Raw genomic sequence first — 26,406 nt, 5'->3', positions numbered from 1 at the left:
TTAGAAGAGAAGAGCAGAGAAGCCAAGTGGAAGCAGGAGAGGGTTACAGCGGCCCGGGGACAGGACAGTGGTGGCTTCCTCCAGGATGGTGGCAGCCGGGTCAGAGGGGTGGTCAGAGATGCACGTGCACGAAGGGTTAACAGAGCCGGCTGATGGCCAGCAGGACACAGAAAGGGGGTGAACCGTGTGGCATCTATCAAGACAAACGTGTGTAAGGACGGCGGTGGGGATAATGTTGGCAGAAGACATGCTGAGCCATGACTGGGAACGGGAGCCTGGGGCAGGGGAGGGAGGGAGGAGGAAGGGGCGTCAGAAATTTGGGAGTCGCCAGCACGTAGCTGGTAGTTAAAGCCTTGGGAGGAGAGTACACGGAGAGATGCAGGCCGGGCACACCAACACTTCCAGAAGCAGAGCACCCCTACTGGAGATTGCAATGAGGGCTTATTTGTATTTTTATTTATTTAATGTTTACTTTTGAGATAGAGCGCATGAGCGTGAGCAGGGGAGGGGCAGAGGGAGAGAGAGGGGTGACAGAGGATCCAAAGCAGGCTCTGCCCTGACAGCACAGAGCCCGACGTGGGGCTCGAACTCACGGACCACGAGATCACGAGCCGAAGTCGGACGCTTACCTGACGGAGCCACCCACGCACCTCCGCGTGGGCTTATTGTAAAAGCTCTGTCAGTCCATCAGGGTTGACAGTCACTGATGTAGAAGCTCTGAAGAAGAGGGCAACCTGGTGAAAGAGGTTGCAGGGACCCGCCAGAGAGAGTGGTCAGCCCTGCTCCAGGCACCAGGACCTCCAGCTGCGGCCGGGGGCAGACACTGAGGTCCAGCCGACGCTTTGGCCAGCGAGCCCCCACAGATGCCCTGTGTCCTCCTCATGCCCGGCCCCCTGCAGACTCCCACTGGCCCACAGTAAGTTCTGATCGGCAGGTAAAGCACAACACGCAGGCTCATACACGTGCTCATTATGACTGGGGCTGCGCGGACACAAGCGAACGAACACAGTGGACACGGGGGCACGGTATCGACCGTGCGTTCCGTGGGCCCAACCCCAGGTGCCAGCGTGAAGGGCAGGAGGACCCATAGGTGACCCCTGGCCCGTGCAGGGCAGGCACCGCGCACGAGCTTCGTGAGGCACTTCGCCACAGGCCTTAGGTTCTCCGGCAATGATCTTTATTTTTAAATTAAACTTAAAAAAATTAGGGGCGCCTGGGTGGCGCAGTCGGTTAAGCGTCCGACTTCAGCCAGGTCACGATCTCGCGGTCCGTGAGTTCGAGCCCCGCGTCAGGCTCTGGGCCGATGGCTCGGAGCCTGGAGCCTGTTTCGGATTCTGTGTCTCCCTCTCTCTCTGCCCCTCCCCCGTTCATGCTCTGTCTCTCTCTGTCCCAAAAATAAAAAATAAAAAAAAAAAATGTTAAAAAAAAAAAAAAAAAAAAAAAAAAAAAAATCTCTAAACTTAAAAAAATTAAAATGGCACAGGGACCTAGTTGAATACGCAGGTTCCCAGAGCCCACTCTACTTCTCGCACACAAGCAGGGCGAGCAGCTCCGTGCAGGATGCCAGCAGAGGCCTCGAGGACTTCCTGCATTGGCCCAACCCAGTGCAAAGTCCCTGCTTAGGTAACAGAAGAAAATCAATAATCCAGGAGATGCTTCTACTTCCTTAGCCAGAAAACCTCATCCAGAACTCAAACAAGTCAAGTTCACAAAGGATCACAGGAGCATACCAGGGACTCAATAAATACTTGTGGGCTGATTCATCAGCATTACCTTACAGTGAAAGTAAACAATAGAACAGTGTCTTGAAACCCTTATTTGCTTTATAACCTTCTCTTCTTAGGTAAAAGATTATTCCAGGGAAACTCAGAGGTAAAGTGGTCAGAGAATCCTCTACACTTGAGACAGAGAGGGATTTCTTGACCCAATGCTTTTTTTTTTTTTTTTTTTTTTAATGTGTTTATTTATTTTTGAGACAGAGAGAGACAGAGCATGAGCAGGGGAGGGGCAGAGAGAGAGGGAGACACAGAATCCGAAGCAGGCTCCAGGCTCCGAGCTGTCAGCACAGAGCCTGATGCGGGGCTCGAACTCATGGACCGTGAGACCATGACGTGAGCTGAAGTCGGATGCTCAACCGACTGAGCCACCCAGGCGCCCTGACCCAATGCTTTCTTAATCAGGAAGTCATACAGAGCAGCCCCTGGAAATGAAGAACCAGAAGGAACCATCGCTACCTACCAAGACAGACACCTTCCTGTCTGGTCTCTGCAGTATGTTACGTGACAAGAAAGGTCGACAGCCACACGCACAAGTCATTTCCACTGGAGATGGGGAAGTGTGACCTGTAGACCACAGGACAGAGGCAAAACCACAGGAAGGAGGGAGGAAACCTCCCCCTGAAATTCAGTTACATGCAGCTAAGTTTCACTTAGGACAGTGACCTTCGTTAAAAAAAGTTCAATTTTGAATCTGTGGGACACACATTTTGTAAACAAATAGCTACTGATATTCTCAAACTGAGGGTTTGCTCTTTGTATCACGATGACCAAATGGACTTTATTCTTTTTTCTTTTTTTACTTTCTATAATTTATTTATTGTTGATCATTTACATCCAAGTTAATTAGCACATGTTGCAACAATGATTTCAGGAGTATCAAATGGACTTTATTCTTAAACTACAACTGTTTTCTCGTTTAGCTGAGAGAGTAGTTAAGATATGAAGTCCAAACCAGACAACTAGGTATGAAACTCAGCACCCCACCTTGGTAGCTGTGTGACTCTGGGCGAGTTTCTTAACTTCCCTGTGCCTCAGTGTCCTCATCTGTAGAACAGGGGCAGCAAAACTCTTTCACTCAGAGGTCAGTGTGAGAATTAAATGAGATACATGTAAAGAAATAGAAACAGTGCCTCATACACACTAAGGGCAAAGTTGACTCTTCATTCTTCCTCTTAGACCGTCTAAGCCTAAACATCCCATATTTATGGGCACGTCTGCAGACCCATCAGGAGTCAAAAAATCAACCTGCCTGTTAAAATCTGTCTGAAAAGGTCATTCTACCACCTGGCAAAGGTAGACACTCAAAGATGTGGACACTTCTTCTTAACAGACCAGGTGAAGGGTGCCTGGTTGAGTCAGTTGGTAGAGCATGTGGCTCACAAGCTCTGGGTCGTGAGTTCAAGCCCCACATTTGGCATGGAGCCCACTAAAATAAAAAAATATAAAATAAACTAAAAAATAAATAAAATAAAATGATAAAATAAAATAAAATAAAATAATTAAATAAAATAAAATAATAAAAAAATGAAAAAATGAAAAAATAAAGTAAAATAAAAAATAAAATAAAAAATAAAATAAAATAAAATAAAATAAAATAAAATAAAATAAAATAAAATAAAATAAAATAAAATAAAAACAAAGAAACAAACCAGCTGAACACCAGATTCAAAAGGCAAAGCACTGTCTCTAGTCTGGGGGACGGCATGTAAGAAAGGGTGCTGAGTTTTACCTCATCCCCTATTATCAGAACCCCTAGGGTAACCCCTTATCCCCACTCCCACCCACAACAGAGAACCACTGCCCTAACTGATGAGAAAGTAAATCTAAAAGGAAACAGTTGTTATCTTCTTAACACACCTCACCACTGATTTAACACACTGGTGAGTCACAGTACTGTGGCCACCGTATCTCCTGGGTTACACGTGTGTAAACAGACAATGAAACCCAAAATGGACACCACGCACCCAGCAGGACTCCTGATCTGTGCCTTCTACCGACCTCTCAGCCAGCTCGGCAAGGCTCACAGACACCTCAGAAGAAAGATCTGAAAACAGAAGATAAAGTACAAAGGACTACAAAGGAAACCAGCTGTATTATAATGCAGTTTCTAAAACTTGAAAAAAGTCTGTGATACAAGAGCTTCTTTATCAATGTATTAAGTAATAAGATCGAGGGGCACCTGGGTGGCTTAGCTGGTTAAGCCTCTGGACTTGGGTTCAGGTCATGATCTCGCGGTTCATGAGTTCACAAGTTTGAGCCCCATGTCGGGCTCTGTGCTGACAGCTCAGAGCCTAGAGCCTGCTTTGGATTCTGACTGCATTTCCCTCTGCCCCTCTCCCACTCACACTCTGTCTGTCTGTCTGTCTGTCTCTCTCTCTCAAATATAAATAAATAAACAAGCAAACAAATGAATAAAAGAACAAGATCTATCAGCACACCTAATGAACGCAATTTCAAAGCAGTGATGAGTAAAAGCAGTATTTCAAAGTATCTGTTTCCACTGCAGCGTGACATGAAAATCTTGATTTCTATCGGTGACCAAGTCACAGGTCCTGCTAATACCACTGTGCTTTCTTTTCTATGTTCATAGTATAAGGAAATGCTGCATTTCAGTCAGAAGTTAATGAAAAGAAAGATGTAACTTCATTTCTTTACAAGTCCACACAATCCCCAATTTCCCTCTACAGACCTGAGGTCCCAAGACCTCAGTTTGAAAGTCCTGCTCAAGAGCACGCTGTATTTAAGAGTTAACCTGCGGGGGAGCCTGAATGGCTCAGCGGTTAAGTGTCTTGACTCTTCATTTCGACTCAGGTCACGATCTCGCAGTCCGCAAGTCTGAGCCCCGCGTCGGGCTCTGTGCTGATGGCTCGGAGCCTGGAACCTGCTTCGGATTCTGTGTCCCCCTCTTTCTCTGCCCCTACCCCACTCATGCTCTCTCTCTGTCTCAGAAACAAATAAACATGAAAAAAAATTAAAAACAAAAAACAAGAGTTAACCTCTGGTCATTCAGTGAACCAACAGTTAGCAATACCTACTTGGCTCTAAGTGCAAGTACCACAGAAGAAAATACAAAGCAAGACTGGGATGCAACCACCCTCTTAAGAATTTTCAGAATCTCTGCTCAGTGTTTATTTCGCTTCTTCCAATTTTAGTATAATTTGTGTTACCCACTACCAAATCCACCAGGATTTCTTTTTTCTCCCTCTCTCACATATATAACTAAAAGCAGAATGAACATGTGGAAACGGGCCATGGTTCCTGTTCCAGCATACTGTTGCAAGGATTTTAGGAGCTGGAGGTCGGTGCTATGGAACAAACACTAGGAGCCCTCCATGCTTCCTCTTCCTCGATAATCAGATCAGCTTTGCCCAAACTGCAGGCATTTCACAGGGATGAAGGAGGCAATTCAAACGGAAGTTCTCCGCAGATAGTTAAGTACCGCCCATGAATGGTTCCCGTGATGCTGCGAATGTACGTGCTTAATCTGTGCAGGAGGAGAAGGGACCCAGGAGCCTCCCGCGCCAGAAGTGGCCACGCGGGGTCCTGTAGAATCACAGGAGGGTCTTATAAAGAAGAGTAAGGAACACACGGGGATTTCTGAAAAAGTGGTTCTGTGGCGAATCCTACCGCAGAGAAGTCTGAAGGAACCAAATAGAGAACCTGCCAAGGAGGTTACTCCGGACACAGTTTTCCACCCAACCCCATGTCTCTTGTTGTTACAGATACCGTGAGTCAACAAAAGTGACTGGCAAAGAGCTTCCTGTACCAACCAGACATGCTGGAAATTCTAAAGCTCTGACGTGAACACTGGTACAAGTCTTACGTGCTAACTATCTGCCCTGGTGTGGATAATTCCATTTTTATTCCTATCGCAACTGACATCTACAGTGTTCACAGAGACTTGTAGGATTTGCCCTAAGTATAAAAGCACAGGTCAGTTTAAAGAAAATTCCTTTGTCATTAACATCCAATAGAGAAAATGTGAAAACAGCCCCAGATACATGCTAAGAGAGAAACCTGAAGTTCCAACTTGTTTATCATAAACGATTTCACAAATTCAAGAACGCTGGAGATCACTCTCTATTGAAAAAATAGTGACAGAAACTTACAGCTGGATCATGAGCTGGTTTTGAACCAAGTTACCACCAAGCAGCAGCAGAACTGCTGTACTTTTTATTTCAAAGGTGGCACAATGACACGCAGGTATGTAAAGATGTCACCTTGAAAGTGACGTCACCAATTAGACTAGGCTAAAGTTAACCTGAATTTTCCAAAGTCTGAGGTATCATGACCAAGGAGGGCTGGTCTGTCCCACCGACTTGATAGGGCTACACTGAATTTCTAAAGGGTACAGTTATTTCTACAAAGGCACCTCTTGAACGAACACTGGAAACATCATGAGCATGAGTTTTTTTAAATTATCACATGTTTTCCCAAATCTGCAAAATCAGGTTTCACACCCTTGGCATCACACACTGGGAGAAAAAACAAACAAACCCTAGTACGCTTCTCACCCTACCAGGTGTCAGCTTCTGCAGCCCAAGGCATGACTGTTTTGCTGTGGGAGCAGCATTGTGACTTTCCTGAATAACCAGCCTAGTGGGCTCTCACACACAGAAACCATCAGCCTTGGAAAACCAAGCTCGCAGATATGGAGAACAGACTGGTGTTGCCAGGGGCAGGGAGTTGGGGGGCGTTGGGGGGAAGGGGTAGGAGAAATAGGTGAAGGGAGTCAAAAGGCACATACTTCCCGTTATACAATAAATAGGTCATGGGGATATAATATACAGCATGGTGACTACAGTGAATGACACTATACTGCGTATTTACAATTCCTGATAGATCTTGAAAGTTTTCATGAGAAAAAATTTTTTTAATATTTTATTTCAATTTTTTTTTAATTTTTAATGTTTCTTATTTATTTTTGAGAGGGAGAACACAAGTAGGGGAAGGACAGAAAGAGGGGGATAGAGGATCTGAAGTGGGCTCCATGCTGATAGCAGCGATCATGACCTGAGCCGAAGTCAGACGCTCAACCGACTGAGCCACCCAGGCGCCCCATGAGAAAAAAAAACACTTTTTTTGTAACTATGTGTAGGGAGAGATGTCAACAAGACCTACTGTGGGGATCGTTTTGCAGTGGATACAAATATTGAATCATGTTGTACACCTGAAATTAATATCAGGTTATATGTCAATTACACCTCAATTAAAAAATGCAAAATAAACTATCAGCCTTGGTATATGTGTCTTGCTGTGTCATACAAATAACACTAAGCAGCCAAGATGTTCCCGGTACCTTTGGTTTAAATGCAAACTCCTTCCCAGTGAGGGTTTCTAGGTTCTCACATGGTATGTTGATAAGGGGGGGGAAATGGGAGCCTTTTCAAATTCTCCTGTACAGTTAGGCGAAAACGAGCTCATGTGAAAATTCATACTTAGTCCCCACCACTCTAAGACGTCTATTCGGAACACTCGAAGTCAAGGCCTTGCATGTAGCTAAATCCTATTGCCACATTTCTTGGCACACTCATCCACGAATGGTAGGCCGTAAGACCTGCTAAGCAGTACAAGGTCCCACGTGGCGCCACGGCTAACCAGCACAGCCCGTCACGGACCAGACCAAAGGGAGCTACTCACGGAAGTACTTCAGCGTCTCTTCAATTTGCTCGGTCGTGAGGTCAATGTTGGCATCTGGAGAAATGAGGGGCGTATGGAGCCAGTCGTCGTGGTCATAACCATAGATGGTGTCGGCTCTTAACTTATAATGGGGCAGCTGCTCCTCCAGCAGGCTGATGATCTCGACTTCCGGAAGATCGGTGCTGTTGCACACGTCTGGAGGCAAGAAGATGGCAAAGTGAGAGCCCGGACTGGTTTCGGCCTCGCTGCTAAACTGAATGACCTTGTGGCCGCGGCAGTTGTCTTCGGCTACTTACCCACAGCATGGAGAGGCCAGGCGAGGCCACGTCGGGCGTCTTTTTCCTACTTAAATTCCATTCTCAAAATTTATAACACCCACCTGAAACAGTCACTTTCTTCAAAGCCACCCACTTTCTTCGAAGTAAAGCCACAACTCCCGTGCTTTCTGGGCTCAGTCATCCTTCCCGACCCTTCCTCCGACCATTCTCTTTCAATCATTCTACGTATAAGCCAAACCAGTTAGAATTTCACCAATATGCCCAACTTCTTCCTGCCACTCTTACCATTCAAGCCACCCCCCACCCCCCGCACGTAGGATTCTGCCTCCATTTAATTCATTCACTCAACTGTTTATTCACCCATATTTCTTTCCATTCATCCATCCAAATACACTCTGCGTCCCAGAGACCTAGGAAATGCAACAGTAAACACCACAGTTATGGTCCTGTGCTCGCGACGCTTGTACTCTTGTGGGGCTTCCAACCAAAGTAACCGGTGTCCCTCTGTCAAGGCAGAGCTGGGATACCACCTCTTCCCAGATATGCCGGTGTTCCGGACACCTCAAGCAGAGCTAACCTCTCTCCTCCCTTCTGTATTCACACAGCATTTTGTCAGCTCTTCAATTGCTGCCCTTATTAAGCTCTGTCCTCTGGGTGGTTTAGTGTTCAACCCATCTCCCTGTGAGATGGCAAATTTCCATCAACAGTTAGTTGTTCTCAATCCACCACCCGTACCCCCTCACCCCTCATAGGTCCTGGCCCAGACTGCGCTCAGGGGGTGCGCCATAAGGCCTGTGAAGGTGAATCAATCCATATAAAGCACATTAAAGAGACCCTTTAGGGGCGCCTGGGTGGCTCAGTCGGTTGGGCGGCCGACTTCGGCTCAGGTCATGATCTTGCGGTCCGCGAGTTTGAGCCCCGTGTCGGGCTCTGTGCTGACAGCTCAGAGCCTAGAGCCTGTTTCAGATTCTGTGTCTCCCTCTCTCTGACCCTCCCCCATTCATGCTCTGTCTCTCTCTGTCTCAAAAATAAATAAACGTTAAAAAAAAAAAAAATTTTTTTAAATAAAGAGACCCTTTAATTAAACTGTTATAAAAAGGGGCGCCTGGGTGGCTCAGTCGGTTAAGCGGCCGACTTCGGCTCAGGTCACGATCTCACGGTCCGTGAGTTCGAGCCCCGCGTCAGGCTCTGGGCTGACGGCTCAGAGCCTGGAGCCTGCTTCCGATTCTGTGTCTCCCTCTCTCTCTGCCCCTCCCCCGTTCATGCTCTGTCTCTCTCTGTCTCAAAAATAAATAAAACGTTAAAAAAAAAAAATTAAAAAAAAAAAAATCAAAGTACCCAGGATAAGCCCAATCATAGGCAATTTCTCTACCCCTAGGAAGAATGAATTAAATAATTGTTAATGGGGGGACACCGGGGTGGCTCAGTCAGTTAAGCATTGACTCTTGGTTACGGCTCAGGTCATGATCTCATGGTTCTTGAGTTCGAGCCCCGCTTCAGGCTCTGTGCTGACAGTGTAGAGCCTGCTTGGGATTCTCTCTCTCTCTCTGCCCCTCCCACAAGCACATACACACACTCTCTCTCTCTCTCTCTCTCAAAATAAAGAAATAACTTTAAAAAATAATAAATGCTAATGGGTGAGTGCTGATTATCTCTCAGCTGATTCTGACATCAACCCATAAATAAACCGGAGCACCTACGGTGCTCATGGCTGGACAAAAGAAGAGAGTTAACTCGGTCTCGTGTTCTAGGAATGAGCCTTCCAAGAGAAAAACCACTCAAAAGATAAGAATAGAATAAGAGCAATTCTCCAGAAGGTTATTGCACAATGGTCTTGCCTTGCAGTAGTAAACACAGGTGGGGGACTGGGTCAAGGTGGAGGGCAGAGCAGAGGATTCAATCTCCCATCCCCTGTCCCTCTCCGAAGTGCAGGGAGGAGAAGAAAACCCTCTGGAGATCAACGAAACCACACGACAGCGAGGGGAAATAAGGAAGAGGTGCTGACAAGAGATCACAGTTATGAGTCATGCCCGAGGACGTGGAAGGAGGCATCGAAGGAAAGGAGGAAGGTCCTGCCTGAAAACACACAGAGGAAATGAGTGGAGCAAACAGTGTGGGTCCCGGGGTGCTGGTCCCGGGGTGCGGCAAGCTTGGGGGCGGGGGGGCGGAGGGAGCAGGAAGGGCCCGGGGCAGGGGTTTGCTGGAGACCAAAGCCGGCACAGCAGGGAAGACCGGTCCCTTTGCTCCTCTCCGGGCTGAACCAAGGCAAAGGCAGCGGCGGGGCAGTGGCCATGTGGCCGCTCACACTCCAACAGTGTGACACCTGTGCCCAGAAGAATAGCTATGCCAGAGACTTACCTACATTCCTGTGTCCTTCGGGTCTAAGGCCACACAGCAGGGGGAAAAAAAAAACACAGAAGCACAGGTAAAGACAGCGTTCAGTGACCCAGTGTTTCCCTTTGGGCAGGAGCCCACTGAGACCTGTCAGACTCCCTCTACCTCCTACCACCCCCACACACCCTCTTCTTGCTCAATTTAATTTGCAAAGCTTCTTTGCAGAGCATCTCGATTCAGGAAGTCAGTGTGGTTTTTCGAGCACTGACGAAAGAGAAGAAAATAAATACAAAGTGAAGACATTTAGAATTTTACTTGGAGCTTCTGGGACTGGCAGGTGGGGGTGGGGACAGCATCTGAACATTTGATTTCTCTGCCTAACGTGGGAAATGCCACTGCAAGTGCTCTTGGCATTGCAGCCAGTGAAAACCAGACCGGAGCCGCTCTGCCGCGAACAGAAGTTACCTCCTCCCCGGGGACAGAGCCCACAGCCCAACCTCAAGACAGACGTGTCCTATTTCTTCCCACCTCCCTCCAAGAACGAAACGCCACCAAGAGGCTCAAGATGGGCCCATAATTAAGTGAATATTTCCTTCTCTCACAATCAGGTGAAGAGTAAGTTCCCACAATGCTCGTCTTGAGGACAGGCCTCGTGGCTACAAAATGGCAGCCTTGTGAAAAGGGGACGTGGGGTCAAGGAGGGCTGACGCCCAGCTGGTGGCATCTCTCAACTGAACATGGATTGGCTCCACAAAGGACTGTGCCAGCCTATGCCTAGGGAGAGAGGCAGGAGACCAACACATTCCTGAGTGACTCACCCTCACAACAGGCTAGGATCTTCCAGCGTCACTGCTTTGGGTGGTGGGGAAGGCAACAATCTTAAACAAAAATCCCTTCTAAGAATAACGTGTCACTTCTGAGCATGTTGGCAGCTGCTCAGACTCTGAGCCTTGACCTGTCCTTCCACATTTCCAGGGCTGAAGGTCAACCTATTTACAATGTGGGTCCTTATGCCCAAGAGACATCATTTTCCTAGAAGCACATGATGGCCGGCGAGATAAAAGAAGTATCAAAAAGCGAGAGTGTGCAAAAATGTCTTTTTAAAAAACTCTGTGTATTTGATTTTGCCATAATGTGACCAGTCATACAAACATGGCAAGTTTTCAGCTGCCTGGACGGCCCAGAGAATCAGAGCATAGGGAAGGATTATAGAGGCCATAAGCCCTGGGGACCTCCAGTGGAGGGGACGCCACATTTGCCACATGGAGAAGACGTACCAAGGCCTGAGGTTGAGTAAACATAGTAAGAGAGCCTCCGAGAATTCCCCAGGAATTCTGCACTGTGGCAGGCCCAAGCCAGCTGCCTTCAGGGCACTCCCTGACCCTCCAAGAAATCTGGGACACACACAATATTGGCTCTGGTTTATAGATGCAGAAGCTGAGATTCACAGGGGCTATGGAATATCTTGTTGGTCAAGGCCACGCAGGTAACTGGCAGATCCCGTTCGAGAAGCCTCAGCTGTCCGACTAAAAGCCGTGCTCCTCCCTCTGCCCTCTGCAGCCCATCTCCCAGGCAGGCACATGAGAAACGCTGATGATTTCCCAGCATATTCTGATCGGGAAGTTTTTGTTCTAAACAGGGAGATAACTTCGTAAGTATGGTCGGGATGTTCAATTAAACACACTGACAAATTAGGGAGATGTCAGAATGTTCCTTCCAGAGCACGGGAAGCAGAACGGAGAAGTAAAGTAACTTGTCTGCGGGACCACGAAGGATCAGGGGCCTGAGAAGGATGGCCCTGCCCCCTCTCTTGGGGCTTACTGACTCAAGCTCAAGGTGTAAAAGAACACTGTTGGCCAAACCTAGAGGAAAGGACCCCTTTATGCTCCTAACGGTCATCATTTCTCCAAAGCTCCAAGCCACATCATTAACATTAAAACGTGTTCTCGGATAAGGTTATCAGCCTACTGATTGAACTCAGACCCCAACAGGTCCCTGGCTTCTGGCAAGTGTGCAGCAACCACAGCCCAGAACCCACCGAGCCCCAGCATGTAAAACCTTCGAAAGGCCAGGCTCACCCCGGCTGTCAGGGTGGACTGAGCCCTTCGTATCTCTCCACTCTCCAGTTACTACAACAGCTCTATGGTTGCCAGCCACACCTCCCCTGGACCCATCTGTGGAAAGATGTTTCTAAAACATGGCACTGCCCTGCTTTAGAAACCTCCCAGCTCCTCAGGGGCACCTGGGTGGCTCAGTCAGTTAAGCATCCACCTCTTGATTTCGGCTCAGGTCTCGATCTCACGAGAGATCTCTTCGTGAGTTCAAGCCCCACATGGGGCTTCATGCTGGCAGTGTGGAACCTTCTTGGGATTCTCTCTCTCTCTCTCTCTCTCTCTCTCTCTCTCTCTCTCTCTGTGCCCCTCCCTCCCCTGCTCATGCTCTCTCTCACTCTCTCTCAAAATAAATAAACTTAAAAGGAAAAAAAAAACCAAATCCTCCCAGCTCCCTATAAAGTACTTCATGATTCAGCCCACACACACCTTCCTAAGAAGCTGTGGGGACAGAGGTTTCCCAAAACCCAATTTCTACTTCTTCCTTTTGGTAACGTAATTTCCAAGGTGTGGCTGGGCACGTGGCTACCCGGCTAAAAACTACATTTCCCATCTCTCCTTGAAGTAAGGTATGTCCCTGTGCCTGGTTATCAGGAGGCTCACAGAGCTCCCGAGCCTCGCCTTCTCCAGCTGTGGGATGCAGAGAGGGGGCTGGTGCTGAAACCACCTTCAGCCAAGCAAGTTAAAGGCAACAGCAGGGCAACCCAGGGTGCCTGGGACCACCTGGTGGGGTCCAATCTGCCCCTGGGACTTGTAAGAGGGGAAGAAGGAAATGTCTACCTTGTTGAAGCCACTATTACCTTAGTCTCTATTAAAACGGCCTTTCTCATCAAGTGCAGTCTCTGCTCTTTTCTCCAGTACCCCTTCAGTTAAGCCACACCAACTTCTCAACATTTGCTAAGCACAGTTTTTCACAAATCTTGATTTTGACACCAGCTGTCCTAGCTGCCTAGAATGCCCTTCACTGCCCAGCAAACTCCATCTCAAAATACCACTCAAATGTCACCTTGTATTTCAAGCTTTCCTTGACTTCTGTCCCGTGGCTATATATGTAGTACATCGACTATTTCGCTACGATGTTATAAGTGTTTTCTGTAATCCCCTCTTCACTAACTGTAAGCCCCTCAGGAGAAAGAACTGAATCAGCCACCTTTACAGCCAGCTGGGCAAGACTAAGTGCTCACTGAGCGCTCCATAAATAACGGGCACAAAGGCGAGGACGAATCACCAACAGGGAGCAGGGCTGGTCTGGCAGCCCCATGTCCCCGGGATGGACCAAGGCCCAGCCTTCGGCACAGGGGAGGTGGAGTCGCGTAGTTACAAATGCTGTCAGGCCCCTCCTGGCATCCCCCTAGGTTTTTGTTCAGCACAGAGGTAAGTCCCGCTGGGAAGTGAATGTCCCCTCGATCACGCAGCAAACACCGATTCCATCCAAGGCCCCCTATTCTTACGGCAACACTTTGGGAGCAAAACACAACAGATCTCTTCACCTGTTCGCAGGTAGAACCCTTCAGAGGCCTTCTCCAAGGCATACGTTTTAGAGTGGGTCCCCCGACCCGAGGTACATTTAGGGCTCTCTGGGAGCTGAGACACGGTGCTGGAACCTGCGAGGCATCCGGAAGTTCTGGGGCTAAAAGTGCAGCTACGTCCACTCGACACCCGACTGGGGCCAGATCCTCCCTCCCACAGAGGGGCTAGAAGAGGCCCCTCTGATACACAGGTGGCACGGCAGTCTTCACGGAACTTGCCAGGCACCTGAGATAAAGCTTAACATTTTACAGCAGAGGAGGCAGCTCTAAATTAGTGTCTGACATTTAAAAATCAGGGAGTCTCATGTAAAGACACAGATCCCTGGCCTCTCAGAAGAAATCGACATATCCAGGACCACGCAGTTACATGCTCTGAGCGGTGGCCACCCCCAGATGGGGTGCGGTGGCTCCATAGGGGTTTCTGGGGCCTCTTGTCTGCAGGCCAGAGCTGGAGGGCTCTGGGCCCAGGAGAGCAGGAAAGTGCACAAATGTAGGGGAGAAGCGTCCTAAACACTCACCCAGGCTCCGGGAGATCCTGGGGCAACAGCAGGGGGAGGAGAAAGAACAAAAGGAGAAAGGGAACTGTGCTGGACAAAGAGGAAGGCTTTCTGAGAAGAAACTGGCACAGTCAGGGAAGGGAGGGGCAGGGGAAAGTCAGGGAAGAGACAGATGGTGAGGCACACCAGCAGCATGACCGCCCCCTGCTGGAAGGTGCGTGAGGCCCAGGTACAGCAGGAGCACTGTTCCAGGAGCTCGGAGGGGGGAATGCCGGGCCTGGCTCCGTCCCCAACTTCTCCCTGTCACCCCGGCAAGCCCCATCTTCCTCCGTCGGGAGCTCCATTTCTGCATCCATGGAACAAAGGCGTGGCGTTGCAGAAAAGCTCTATTCCTGCCCACACGTGTGTGAGCAGCCAGACCAAGAACTGTGTGTGTAGAGCACATCCTGCTCCAGCCACGAGGTGCTCGTGGCCCTGGACATGCTGATTCCTCAACCTGCCTTTTTACAGGAGATTTCTTGATTTTTAAAAGTCGGACGCTCACTCAGAATTTTGTAAACACCCGGAGCACCCGGGTGGCTCGTCAGTTAAGCAACTGACTTCAGCTCAGGTCATGAGCTCACAGTTGGTGAGCTCAAGCTCCGCATCGGGTGGGCTCTACTTCTCTTTCTTTCTTCCTTCCTTCCTTCCTTCCTTTCTTTCTCTTTCTCTCTCTCTCTCCTCCTCCCCCTCCTCCCCTTCCTCCTCCCCCTCCTCCTCTCTTTCTCTCCCCACCCCACCCCCCAATGCCCCTTATGGGATTCTCTCTCCCTCTCTCTGCCCCTTGCTCACTTGTACCCTCTGTCTCTCAAAAAATAAAAATAAAAATTTATAAACACCCGAGGGTCAAATTAAGCATGCATGTGTTCCTCCTGTTTGTGCTCTGGGATTTTCCATGATGCCCCAACTCTATGCCTTGGGAGAATGTTCTAGGCGACATTAAAGGTGGCAATCAAAGAAAAGTAAAGGAACTTTAACTCATAAAAACTGGCCCTATTCTACCCATCTGTTTTCTATTCCGTCCCCACCCCCCCAACCCCACTCCATTTCTTTACCCACCAAGTTTCCACTTGGCCACAAGGACGGTGGCTGAACAGTGTGACCCCGGGGCTGTGCTTGAGGAAGCAAGCTTCTTACCACCCATTAAGCTTAGCAGTGATGGTAAACCTGCAGCAACGTTTGCAAGACGGCAAGAGACAAGACCCCTCTCCTACTGGGCCACTTGCAAACCACTTGTACAGACTTGGAAACAATTCATTTTTCTGGAAATTATTAAGATGAAAGGGTGCAGACTCAAAGACTTACACACACGCCATACTGGTGCCAGAGACACGTGATACTTTGTAACTGGTGTCTTTCTAGAAAATTCCTAGGTTACACGGTTGAGAGAGCCTTACCTATGCATCTTCGGGGAACTGTGTCAGGAGTTACGGTCTACACCACAAAAGTCGTGATTTCACAACCTACAAAGGGACCGCTGGAGCCAAAAACCACTGGCTCAACCATCTCATCTAACGGAAGACGGGACTGTACTCAGAGAGGCTGAGGGGGCGCCCAAATGGCGCTGAGCAACTGGCAACAGACCCGAGACTGGTACACGGCCCTCAGAAAGCCACAGTGCCATCCTGGATGCTGATTTGTGCCCTACGGTTTACACGGCACCCTGCCTGGTAAACAGTAAGCGCTCAGTGAACATTTGCGGAATGACCCAAAGCACGTGTACCTATTCCTGAACGTCATCCACCCTCACCAACCAGCAGGCACGGTGTGGGTGAAGAACACATTTCACAGATGAGGAAACCCGAGTCTCAGAGGTGATGTGAGGAGCCCAAGTGACTCTGCTCGTAAGGGGCCGAGCTGGACCCCACACCCCAGCCCACTTCCTCCCAACCCTAATCCACACATGGCTCATTCCCAGTCTGGCGGGTCCTGGTGACGATCCTCTAGGGAAGGAATCTGCAAGCAGGCCTTTCCCTTCCTTCACTGATCTGTGCTGAGGAACCCTCCGGAAAACCGTACCTGGGGGTGACACTACCAACGGGCGGGCTTCTCTACGAGGGGGTCTTCAGGTGGCTCCCGAGGTGCCACCCCAGACCTTCTGTACCAGGAACTGGCTTTTATGTCAAGTACCTCCGACGGGTTCTTGCACACCAACATTTGAGAGCTGGCAGCCTCTGGTGATTTTCGTTAACTACATTTGCCTTCTTTAAAAACAACACCAATAAGTAAGGCACGTGGCTCAACGTGCAAACAGAACACAAGGGCAAACAGGCTTCTCTGTGGGCTCCGTCCTTCCCACACCTCTGATCTGCGCCTACTTCCACTCAAGACCATTCTGACACCCCTCACGAGAACGGCTGTGAGCTCCCAGGGAGCCCGTCCTCAGCCACCCCTTCCCCTTACACAGGGGAAAAGGTGGAGGGAGGGGGGTCTCACGGCTTAGCAGTGGAGGGACCAGACACAAGGCCCTCCTGTCCCCACGCAGCGCCTCAGCTCATATTCTAGCCCCAAAGAGACAGGCACAACCCTTCTTTCTCCTCCTCTTCCGCCTCGCCCCACTAAGGGCCAGCTCCCTCGCTGTGGGCAGCAGAGGGGGTTTCCAGGACAGGCAGGGCCACACAGAGAAACCCCCATGGAATGGGAAAGAAAAGACCAACAAAACTACAGAAAGGAAAAGCAATGGCTGTGGCCTTAAGTGCCACCAGAAGCAACTCTTTCTAAGAAAAAGGATCAACAATCACATGGGGTCAATTCCACAGAGACTAGGTGTCAGGTTCCGAGCTCTCACATAATCACACATGAACACCAGCTCAGATGATCCCTACCCCAGCAGGAACACTGTGGCAGAGACAGCCGATCCGCCCGATGGCCGTGTCCAAGTAGGGTCTGTGACATGACGCTCAAGTGCAGTCACGTGCAACTGACCCGGCACTGTCCGGCCGAACACACCAGGTTGTGGTGCAACGAGAGAGGGCAAGAGGCAGGGCAAAGTCAAGGAAGGAGCCTGCTACGCAGGCCCCCAAATGGCAAGACCAAATCCAGTTTTCCAGAAATAGTGCCTCCCGTGGGCTTTGTATAGAGACCTAGAAAAGCAGAGGATAGTACGTTACAGGTTGGACTGATTCTAAAAGTAAGACATACAGCTTGAACTGTATGGATATTTTAAAAGGAAAAATGAATGCGTATAAATCCAGCCCAAAGTCAAACCTGCACAAAAAATAGGAAGTGTTACTACCCATTAGAATACATTTTAGGAGCGCCTGGGTGGCTCAGTCACTTAAGCAACCGACCCTGGGTTTCAGCGCAGCTCATGATCTCACGGTTTCAGAGGTTCAAGCCCTGTGTCAGGCTCTGCACTGGCAGAGAGAAACCTGCTTGGGATTCTCTCCTTCTCTCCCTCTGCCCCTCCCCAACTTGCACTATGTCCCTTCAAAATAAATAAACTTAAAAAGAAAAGCATTTTTTTTTTTAGTAAGAGACAAATAGAATAAAAATACTTTTGGTTTTCCGATTTTCTTGATAATTTCTCTTAAAAGTATAGATTGTATCATTATTTTACATGAAAATAGCCAGTGTCCGTGTGATTGTAACTGAAGTGTTCACAGCTGCACAAACAGCGTGACAGCACGTCTGGAGAACCAAAAATTGATCGTGGCCCTTAAACCAGTACTCTCACATACAGGGTTAAATCTAAGAAAGGAATCCAAAACATCTAAGGTACAAAATATACAAGCATGTTTACAGTGCATCTGATAAAAACATACATAACCAGCTTCCTCAAAAAAGTTAAACACAGAACTACCTTATGACCCAACTATTCCAAATCTGGATATATATCCAGAAGCAAATGCAGGGACCTCAATACCTATTTGTACATCCACGCTCCTAACAGCGTTATTCACAAACAGCTAAAAGGGAGAAGCAACCAAGTGGCCATCGATCAATGAACGGATGCCAAAAGGTGGTCTATTCACACGGTGGAGTATCACTCAGCCTTAACGAGGAAGGAAATTCTGACACAGGCTACAACATGGATGGACCCCAAAGACGTTACACGAAGTGAAATAAGGCAGTCGGAAAAGTACAAACGTCGTATGCTTCCTGTTACATGAGGTCCCGACAGCTCAGAGCCAGGGTAGCAAATTCATGGAGACAGAAGGTAGAATGGCAGTTGCCAGAGGCTGGAGGGAGAGGGGAACAGGGGTTAGCTTTTAAAGGGAAGAGAGTTTCAGCTGGGGAAAAGGAAAAAGTTCCGGAGATGCATGAAGGTGATACTTACTCAGCATCGTGAGTGTGCTTAACACTACAGAACAGTACACTTAGAAATGGTTAAAATGATAAACTCTGTGTTGTGTATATTTTACCCCTATTTTTTTTTTAAAGAAATAAAGGATGGTCACTGCATTAGGGATTTTCTTTTCTCTCTCAGACTTGGGACTTCAACGCCCCAGGGGCAAGAAAAGATACACGCGGAATAGACGTTTAAGAATATTCAAGGGAACCAAGCACACCGGCAGGTGGTGGCTAACACCAGGAGGGAAGGGAACAGAGGAGGTGGAGGGGCTGGGCTGGGCACGGACGCCCATGCCTCTTGTCTTGCCCCAAACAGCCCCAGTTCGTGCCTGTTGTTCCAGTGTAAGCAGTGGTATCACCCTCTGTCACACACGAGGTGTCCCTTCTAGAGAACAGGCTGGCAGGTCCTCAATAAGGTAAACACAGAATCACCATGTGACCCTGCAATTCCACTCCTGGGTTTACAGCCAAAAGGAGTGAAAGTGGGTATTCAAACAAAACCTTGTATACAAATGCTCACACTAACAGTCTTCCTAGTGCTCAAAAGGTGGAAACAATCTAATGACCAATGACCAATGCGTGAACTGACAAAAAGAAAATGCGGTATATCCATACAGTGCAATGTTATTCAGCCTTAAAAAGGAATTAAGTACCAGGGCGCCTGGGGGACTCAGTCAGTTAAGCGTCCAGCTTCAGCTCAGGTCATGATCTCACAGTTTGTGAATTTGAGCCCTGAGCCCCGTGTGGGGCTCTGTGCTGACAGCTCAGAGCCTGGAGCCTGTTGCGGATCCTGTGTCTTCCTTTCTGCCCTCCCCCATTTGCACTCTCTCTCCTGCAAAAATAAACATAAAAAAGGACAAAAAGGAATGAAGCACTGATACATGCTACTAGGTGAATGAACACCGAAAACATCGTGCTAAGTGAAAGAAACCACTCACAAAAGACCACGTGTTGTAGGATTCCATTTATGTGAAATATCCAGAACGCATAAATCCATAGGGATAGAAAGCACATCAGATGGGTAGTCGCCAGAGGCGAGGAGGAGGGAGGAACAGAAGTGAGTGCTAATGGGTAGGAAGTCCCCTTCGGGGGTGATGAAATGTGCTGGAAATGGATGGTGCTTACGCACATCTGGATACTCCAAATGCCACTGAATTACGTTAAAGACGGCTACATGGGAAATATTATATGCATTTTAATACAATAAAAAAAAAAACCCTAATAACAAAAGTGTCCCTGCCGAAAAGCCACAATGCGACACGACTACACAATCACTAGGATGACTATAATAAAAGAGACAACGGCATGAGTCAGGGAGGATGTGAAGAAACGGGAACCCTTACACCCTGAAGACGGGAATGAGAGACGGAGCAGGTACTTGGGGAGTACTGCAACTCTGTAAATCTACTATGAAGTATCACTAAATTGTGTGATTACAACGGGGACATTTTATGGTTGTGGAAACTATAGCTCCACGAAGCTGTCATAAACTGTCCTTGCTTGGAGGGAAGTCAAACTTTCAGTGTTTGCAAACGACACAATACTCTGTGTAGAAAACCCCAAAGACTGCACCAAAACATTGCTGGACTACATGAAGTCAGCAAAATCGCAGGATATAAAATCACTGTACAGAAATCTGCTGCGGTTCGATATATCGATAATGAAGCAGCGGGAAAAGAAATCAGGGAATCGATCCCATTTACAACTGCACCAAAAACCATAAGATACCTAGGAATAAACCTAAGCAAAGAGGTAAAAGATCTGTACTCTGAAAACTAGAGAACACTTTTGAAAGAAGTCGAAGAGGATACAAAGAAAATGGAAAAAATTCCATGCTCATGGATTGAAAGAACATTGTTAAAATGTCAATACTACCCAAAGCAATCTACACATTTTACTGCAATCTCTACCAAAATACTATGAGCATTCTTCACAGAGGTAGAACAAACAATCCTAAAATTTGTATGCAACCACAGAAGACCACCAATAGTCCAACCAATCCCGAAAAAGGAAAGCAAAGTTTTTCTTTGGGAAAGAAAAGAAGACATTGGGAGACATCACAATTCTGGACTTCAAGCTATATCAATAAGCCATAATCATTAAGACAATAAGGTACTGGCACAAAAACAGGCATACAGATCAATGGAACAGAATAGAAAACCCAGAAATGGAGCCACAATGACCTGGCCAACTAATCTTCAACAAAGCAGGAAAGAATATGCAATGGAAAAACGGCATTCTCTTCAACAAACTGTGTTGGGAAAACTGGATGGCAACATGCAGAAGGAAACTGGACCCCTTTCTTACACGTACATACACAAAAACAAATTCAACATGGATGAAAGATCTAAATGTGAGACAGGAAACCATCAAAATCCTAGAGGAGGAAACAGGCAGCAACCTGTCTGACCTCAGCCGCAGCAACTTCTTGCTAGACACATTGTTGAAGGCAAGGAAAACAAAAGCAAAAATGAGCTACTGGGACCTCATCAAAATAACAAGCTCCTACAAAGGAAACAATCAACAAAACTAAAAGGCAGCCTATGGAATGGGAGAAGATCTTTGCAAACGACATATCGGATAAAGAATATCCAATATCTATAAAGAACTTAGCCAACTCAACACCCAAAAAAACAAACAATCCAGTGAAGAAATGGGCAGAAGACATGAACACTTTTCCAAAGAAGACATCCCGATGGCTAACAGACACGTGAAAAGATGCTCGACATCGCTCATCATCAGGGAAACACAAATCAAAACCACGATGAGACAACACCTCACACCTGTCAGAATGGCTACCATGAACAACTCAGGCAACAACAGATGCTGATGAGGATGCAGAGAAAGGGGAACCTCTTGCACTGTCAGTGGGAATGCAGACTGGTGCAGCCGCTCTGGAAAACAGAATGGAGGTTCCTCAGAAAGTTAAAAACAGACCACCCCATGATCCAGCAACTGCATTACTAAGTATTTACCCAGAGAATACAAAAATACAGAATCGAAGAGGTACGTGTACCCTGATGTTTACAGCATCATTATTGACAACGGTCAAACTGTGGAAACAGCCCAAGTGTCCTTCAACTGATAAATGGATAAAGAAGATGTGTTTTATAAATACACAACGGAATATCACTCAGCCATCAAAAAGAATGAAACCTTGACATCTGCGATGACGTAGATGGAGTACATTATTCTAAGCAAAATAAGAGAAAGATAATCAGAGCAAGACAAATACCATATGATTTCACTCATATGCAGAATTTAAGAAACAAAACAGATGAACATATGGGAAGGGGGGGAAAGAGGGGAAGACAAAACATAAGAGACTCTTAACCACAGAGAACAAACTGAGGGTTGATGGAGGGAGGTGAGGGGGGGCTAGATGGGGGATGGGTATTAAGGAAGGCACTTGTGATGAGCACTGGGTATTTTATGTATGTGATGAATCACCAAATTCTACTCCTAAAACCAGTATTACACTATATGTTACCTAACTAGAATTTAAATAAAAGCTTGAAAAAAAAATCACCGTTGCTTGAACAATGACAATAGCTGCTTGGGCCAACTATTTATGAGATCTGAAATTAAAATAATGAAAGCTTCGGGTGCCTGGGTGGCTCAGTCAGTTAAGCGTCTGACTCTTGATTTCAGCTCAGGTCACGATCTCACGGTTTGTGGGTTCGAGCCCTGTGTCAGGCTCTGTGCTGACAGAGTGGAGCCTGCTTGGGATTCTCTCTCCCCACCCCTCTCTCTGCTTCTCCCCTGCTTGTTCTCTATTCCTGTCTCTCTCAAAATAAATAAACATTAAAAAAAAAAAATGAAAGCTTATCAAATACAAATGGGAGTCATTAAGTACCTGTAAATTATTTCTGCACATTCCTACATGTTAACAGTCACATCTTCAATGCACTTTTTAAAAGAGGTTCGTTGCAAAAAAAAAAAAAAAACCAGATTCTTAAATTCAGGAACAAACTGCCACAGAGGCAGTGGGTGCAGTGGGTGCAGGGATGGATAAAACGGATAAAGGGGATTAACAGCACACTTACCTTGATGAGAAACTTACAGAATTATTTTTTGTTTGTTTTGGGGGGGCACAAGTGAGTGAGGGGCAGAGACAGAAAATCCCAGGAGGGGCACAGAGAGAGAGAGAGAGAGAGGGAGAGAGAGAGAGAATCCCAGGAGGGACAGAGAGAGACAGGGAGAGAAACAAGGCTCAAGCTCATCCAAAGCAGGGCTCCCGTTCACCTGACGTGGGACTCGAGCTCATGAACCGTTGAGATCATGACCTGGGCCGAAGTCAGATGCTTACTGACGGAGCCACTCAGGCGCCCTAGAATTGAATCATTATACTGTACACCTGAAACTAATATAACTCTGAGTTAATTATACTTGAATTAAAAATTTCTTAATTTTAAAAATTAAAAAAAAAAAGGTCACTGCATTGCCAAATACAACCTTCGTGTCTAGCGGCATTTAAGTAAATCGTACCAACTGAACGAAATATTATAAAGCCACGAATAACAATGATTTGTTCATTTCCGGGGAAGGGTCATCGGGGCAGAAACTGGAATAAAGATCTAGGGGGAACAGTGTTCCAAGCACAGGGAAGAGTAAATATAAAGAAAAACCAGAGGCATCCTGTACGGCCGGAGCTGGGTAGGGAGAGCCATGCAGGTGAGGGGAGGGAGGCCAGAGCGTCTAGAACGTTTAGGCCGTGGCAGGAAGTGTGATCTCGCTCTGGCCGCACTGGGAAGCCCCTCCACAAGAGTGCCACAGTCTCACTCAAGGATGAAATAGGTCTCTCTGGCTGCTACGTGGACAGGTCAAAGGGGCTACCCGTTGGGGACAAGCCACGATGCTACTGCCACAGTCCAGGCAAGAATCAAAGGTGTCTCAGGAATGCTGCTGAGAGAAGCGGCTGGATTCGGGGATGAGATCCCTCTGGCTGATGGAAGAGAACATCACAGGTGGGCCTGCCACCGATTTACAAGGAGCAGGAGGAAGACAACATGGTCTCTAATTCCAAAACCACTTTGAAAAAAATCTCTTTTCCCCCTCCTTTGATTTTATGTCTCTCCACGAAAGAGATCTTGGAAAATTCACCGGTGATGCTCTCAATATGTCACAGACACGGCTCCGTGGCAATAAATTCGGATCCACCTCCTTTTTAAGGGCTACATAGTATCCCATTTTCAATGCATGACACAATTCAGGGACAAGATTCCCCATTCACAAGCATTTCATGGTTTTGCAATGAAAGAACACTGGAATAAATATCCTTGCCATAGCACCCACCCCAATTTACACTCCCACTGGCAGCACACATGGGTTCCCTTTTCTCCCCATCCTTGCCAAGCCTTACTGTCTTGTCTTTTCGATAGTAGCCATTCTCATAGGTGTGAGGTGATAGCTCGTTGTGTTTTATTCGCATTTCCCTGATGACTAGTGATGCTGAGCACCTCCCCATGTACCTGTTGGCCATTCGCATTTAGTTCTTAGTAATATCCAACATTTTTTTCACAGACATATTGGTCATTTGTAATTTTTTTATGCTTATTTTTAAGAGAGAGAGAGAGAGAGAGAGAGATGGGGCGCCTGGGTGGCTCAGTCGACTGAGCGTCCGACTTCACCTCAGGTCACAATCTCGCGGTTTGTGAGTTCGAGCCCCGCGTCAGGCTCTGGGCTGATGGCTCAGAGCCTGGAGCCTGCTTCCGATTCTGTGTCTCCCTCTCTCTCTGCCCCTCCCCCATTCATGCTCTGTCTCTCTGTCTCAAAAATGAATAAACATTAAAAAAAATTTTTTTTAAAAGAGAGAGAGAGAGAGAGAGAGAGAGAGAGAGAGAGAGAGAGAGCAGAAGCCAGGGAGGGGCAGAGGGAGACAGGGGATCTGAAGCAGACAGATCTAGGCTGACCGCAGAGGCCCGAGTCAGCGCTCAAACTCATGAACTGTGAGATCATCACCTGAGCCAAAATCAGACGCTTAACCAACTGAGCCACCCAGGTGCCCCCATTTGTAATTCATTACAGGATGCTCATACATACTTTTTTCTTGCTTATCTCTTCTTTAATACTGACATATAGAGGAGACTTATGTGAACCTTTGTCTATCAGATATAGTGCAATCGTTTCCCCAGCTTGTCACTGGTCTTGCAAACCTACTCATGGTTCCTGCTTTTTTCCACACAGCCTTGTGTACTGCAACAGGCTTTTCTACCGGGAGCTCACATGCCTGTGTAAGAGGAGGGCACTCTTGTACTGCACAGGCAGGAGCCCTTCCAGCCCTATCTTAAAGAAGTGTAAAATACGCTCTACACCTAGGGCTCCATCCCCAAGGGGGCACACGCCAGCCTTGCGTGGCTCTGGGCTTGCAGAGGCTGCTCTTCCTCCCGTGCCCACCTTCAGGGGAGCTGCAGGGCTCCGAGCCCCCGCCCTCTGCGTGCCTCACAGCCTTTGCCCTGCAACCAGTTGTGTCCTTCGTGCTTTGTACGGTTTAACGTTCCGGTTACAAAGTCGCAGAACTGTCATTTGGGGCCCGCGATTTTGCAGACCATGCAAGCTTTTCAGGGACAGATACGCTGTATCACAGCAAGAAACCCAGTATAAGGCTTCGCTTTCAAACAGTGAAAATGATCCATTATTTTCTTTACAGTTCTAGCCCCTGCATCTGGCTTAGCAAGGCCTTGCCCATCTCAAGATTATTAAATATCCCAGCAATATTTACCTCTACCACTTTTGCAGCTTCATTCTTGATACTCTATCTTTGAGCCATCTGGATTTTATTGGGTGAGAAAGTTGTGTAGGGATCCGGCTTACTTTTTAGAATGGTAACAAACAACAGCAATAACAATGCATTTATCGAGTGCTACCAACGCTACATAAATCCTACCAGGTGAGGGCGCTGTTCCTATGCAGCCAAACCTCATCTTACTGATACAGGTAAGTAGTTCCCTTTAAGTTACTAGGAGGTAAATCTATATTTTTCTAATTCTCCATAGGACAGATAGGATAGCTTATTATACTTCATCTCACCAACCCCCCCCCCTTGACTTCTGTTGCTCTAATTTTGGGGGTTCAGATCCAGTTTCCTGTTTTAAAATTAACTTTTTGCTTACATCTGCTTTCTATTTTGCAAAAAACTTTATTCCCTGTATACATATTTATTCCATATATATATATACACATATGCGCATATATATATCGCATATATATATATATATATGCGATATATATATATTCGTTATTCCTTTCTTTCTTTCCCAATCTCAATGACAGTGAGATCATGATCTGAGCCAAAATCAAGAGTGGGATGCTCACCAACTGAGCCACACAGGCGCCCCTATACCCACTATTTATAGTTAGCCTCTCTAAAGCTCTTAAGGCAGCCAAGCAGCTGCCAGGGTTCAAAGCCCACGTCCTCCTACCTGTCCTCTCCTCCCCAAAGTTAGCTTTTACTACGGAATGAAAGTCCATTAATGTTGAGGTTAAATGCTGAGATAAAGAGTCATAAGTCAAATCAGGAAAACTTTATTAACAGAACACAATTTTATAAAATCCTAATGCCTACCATGCCTCCACCATTCAATGCAGTCAACTGCTTTATTCATCTAAATTGTTTCCTAGACAGGAAATTCTGTTTATAAGTGAACAATGGTTACTTTTTTAAAGCATGAAGTGAGATCATCTGGATATTAAAAGATTGCAAACTCATCCCCCAAAAAGCATTACAGCAGTCCAACAAGAAGCAATCAAACAAAACAGATAAATCAAATAAAACCTGAGCGTGAAACAATTCCATGTTACTCGAACCAGGTTTCAAACTCACACATGTAAATTCAAAGAGCAGAAAATTACACAGGACGACGTCCTGCAAAGCAGAATACAAATGAAGAAATATAAAGGTATAATAA

General features: G+C 47.1%; 1 protein-coding gene across 5 annotated transcripts in view; it reads right to left on the bottom strand.

Annotated features, from left to right (window-relative positions):
* TRAK1 (trafficking kinesin protein 1) overlaps positions 1-26,406 on the bottom strand; it is a 124,365-nt gene that overhangs the window by 81,218 nt on the left and 16,741 nt on the right. For 4 of the 5 annotated variants that reach the window (XM_058729540.1, XM_058729533.1, XM_058729534.1 and 1 more), the window contains exon 2: positions 7,419-7,613. Coding sequence is in view for 3 of the 5 variants with exons in the window: in XM_058729533.1 (XP_058585516.1) it covers positions 7,419-7,613 (195 nt within the window). In the remaining 2 variants the exon portion in view is untranslated. Of the gene's footprint in view, positions 1-7,418; positions 7,614-10,054; positions 10,213-26,406 lie in introns of those variants that run through there. The other variant, XM_058729541.1, reaches the window with a different exon arrangement.

This window comes from Neofelis nebulosa, chromosome 5, assembly GCF_028018385.1.
Source record: "Neofelis nebulosa isolate mNeoNeb1 chromosome 5, mNeoNeb1.pri, whole genome shotgun sequence".
Taxonomy (NCBI): Eukaryota; Metazoa; Chordata; class Mammalia; order Carnivora; family Felidae; genus Neofelis; species Neofelis nebulosa.
This window is presented reverse-complemented; position numbering and strand designations above follow the sequence as displayed.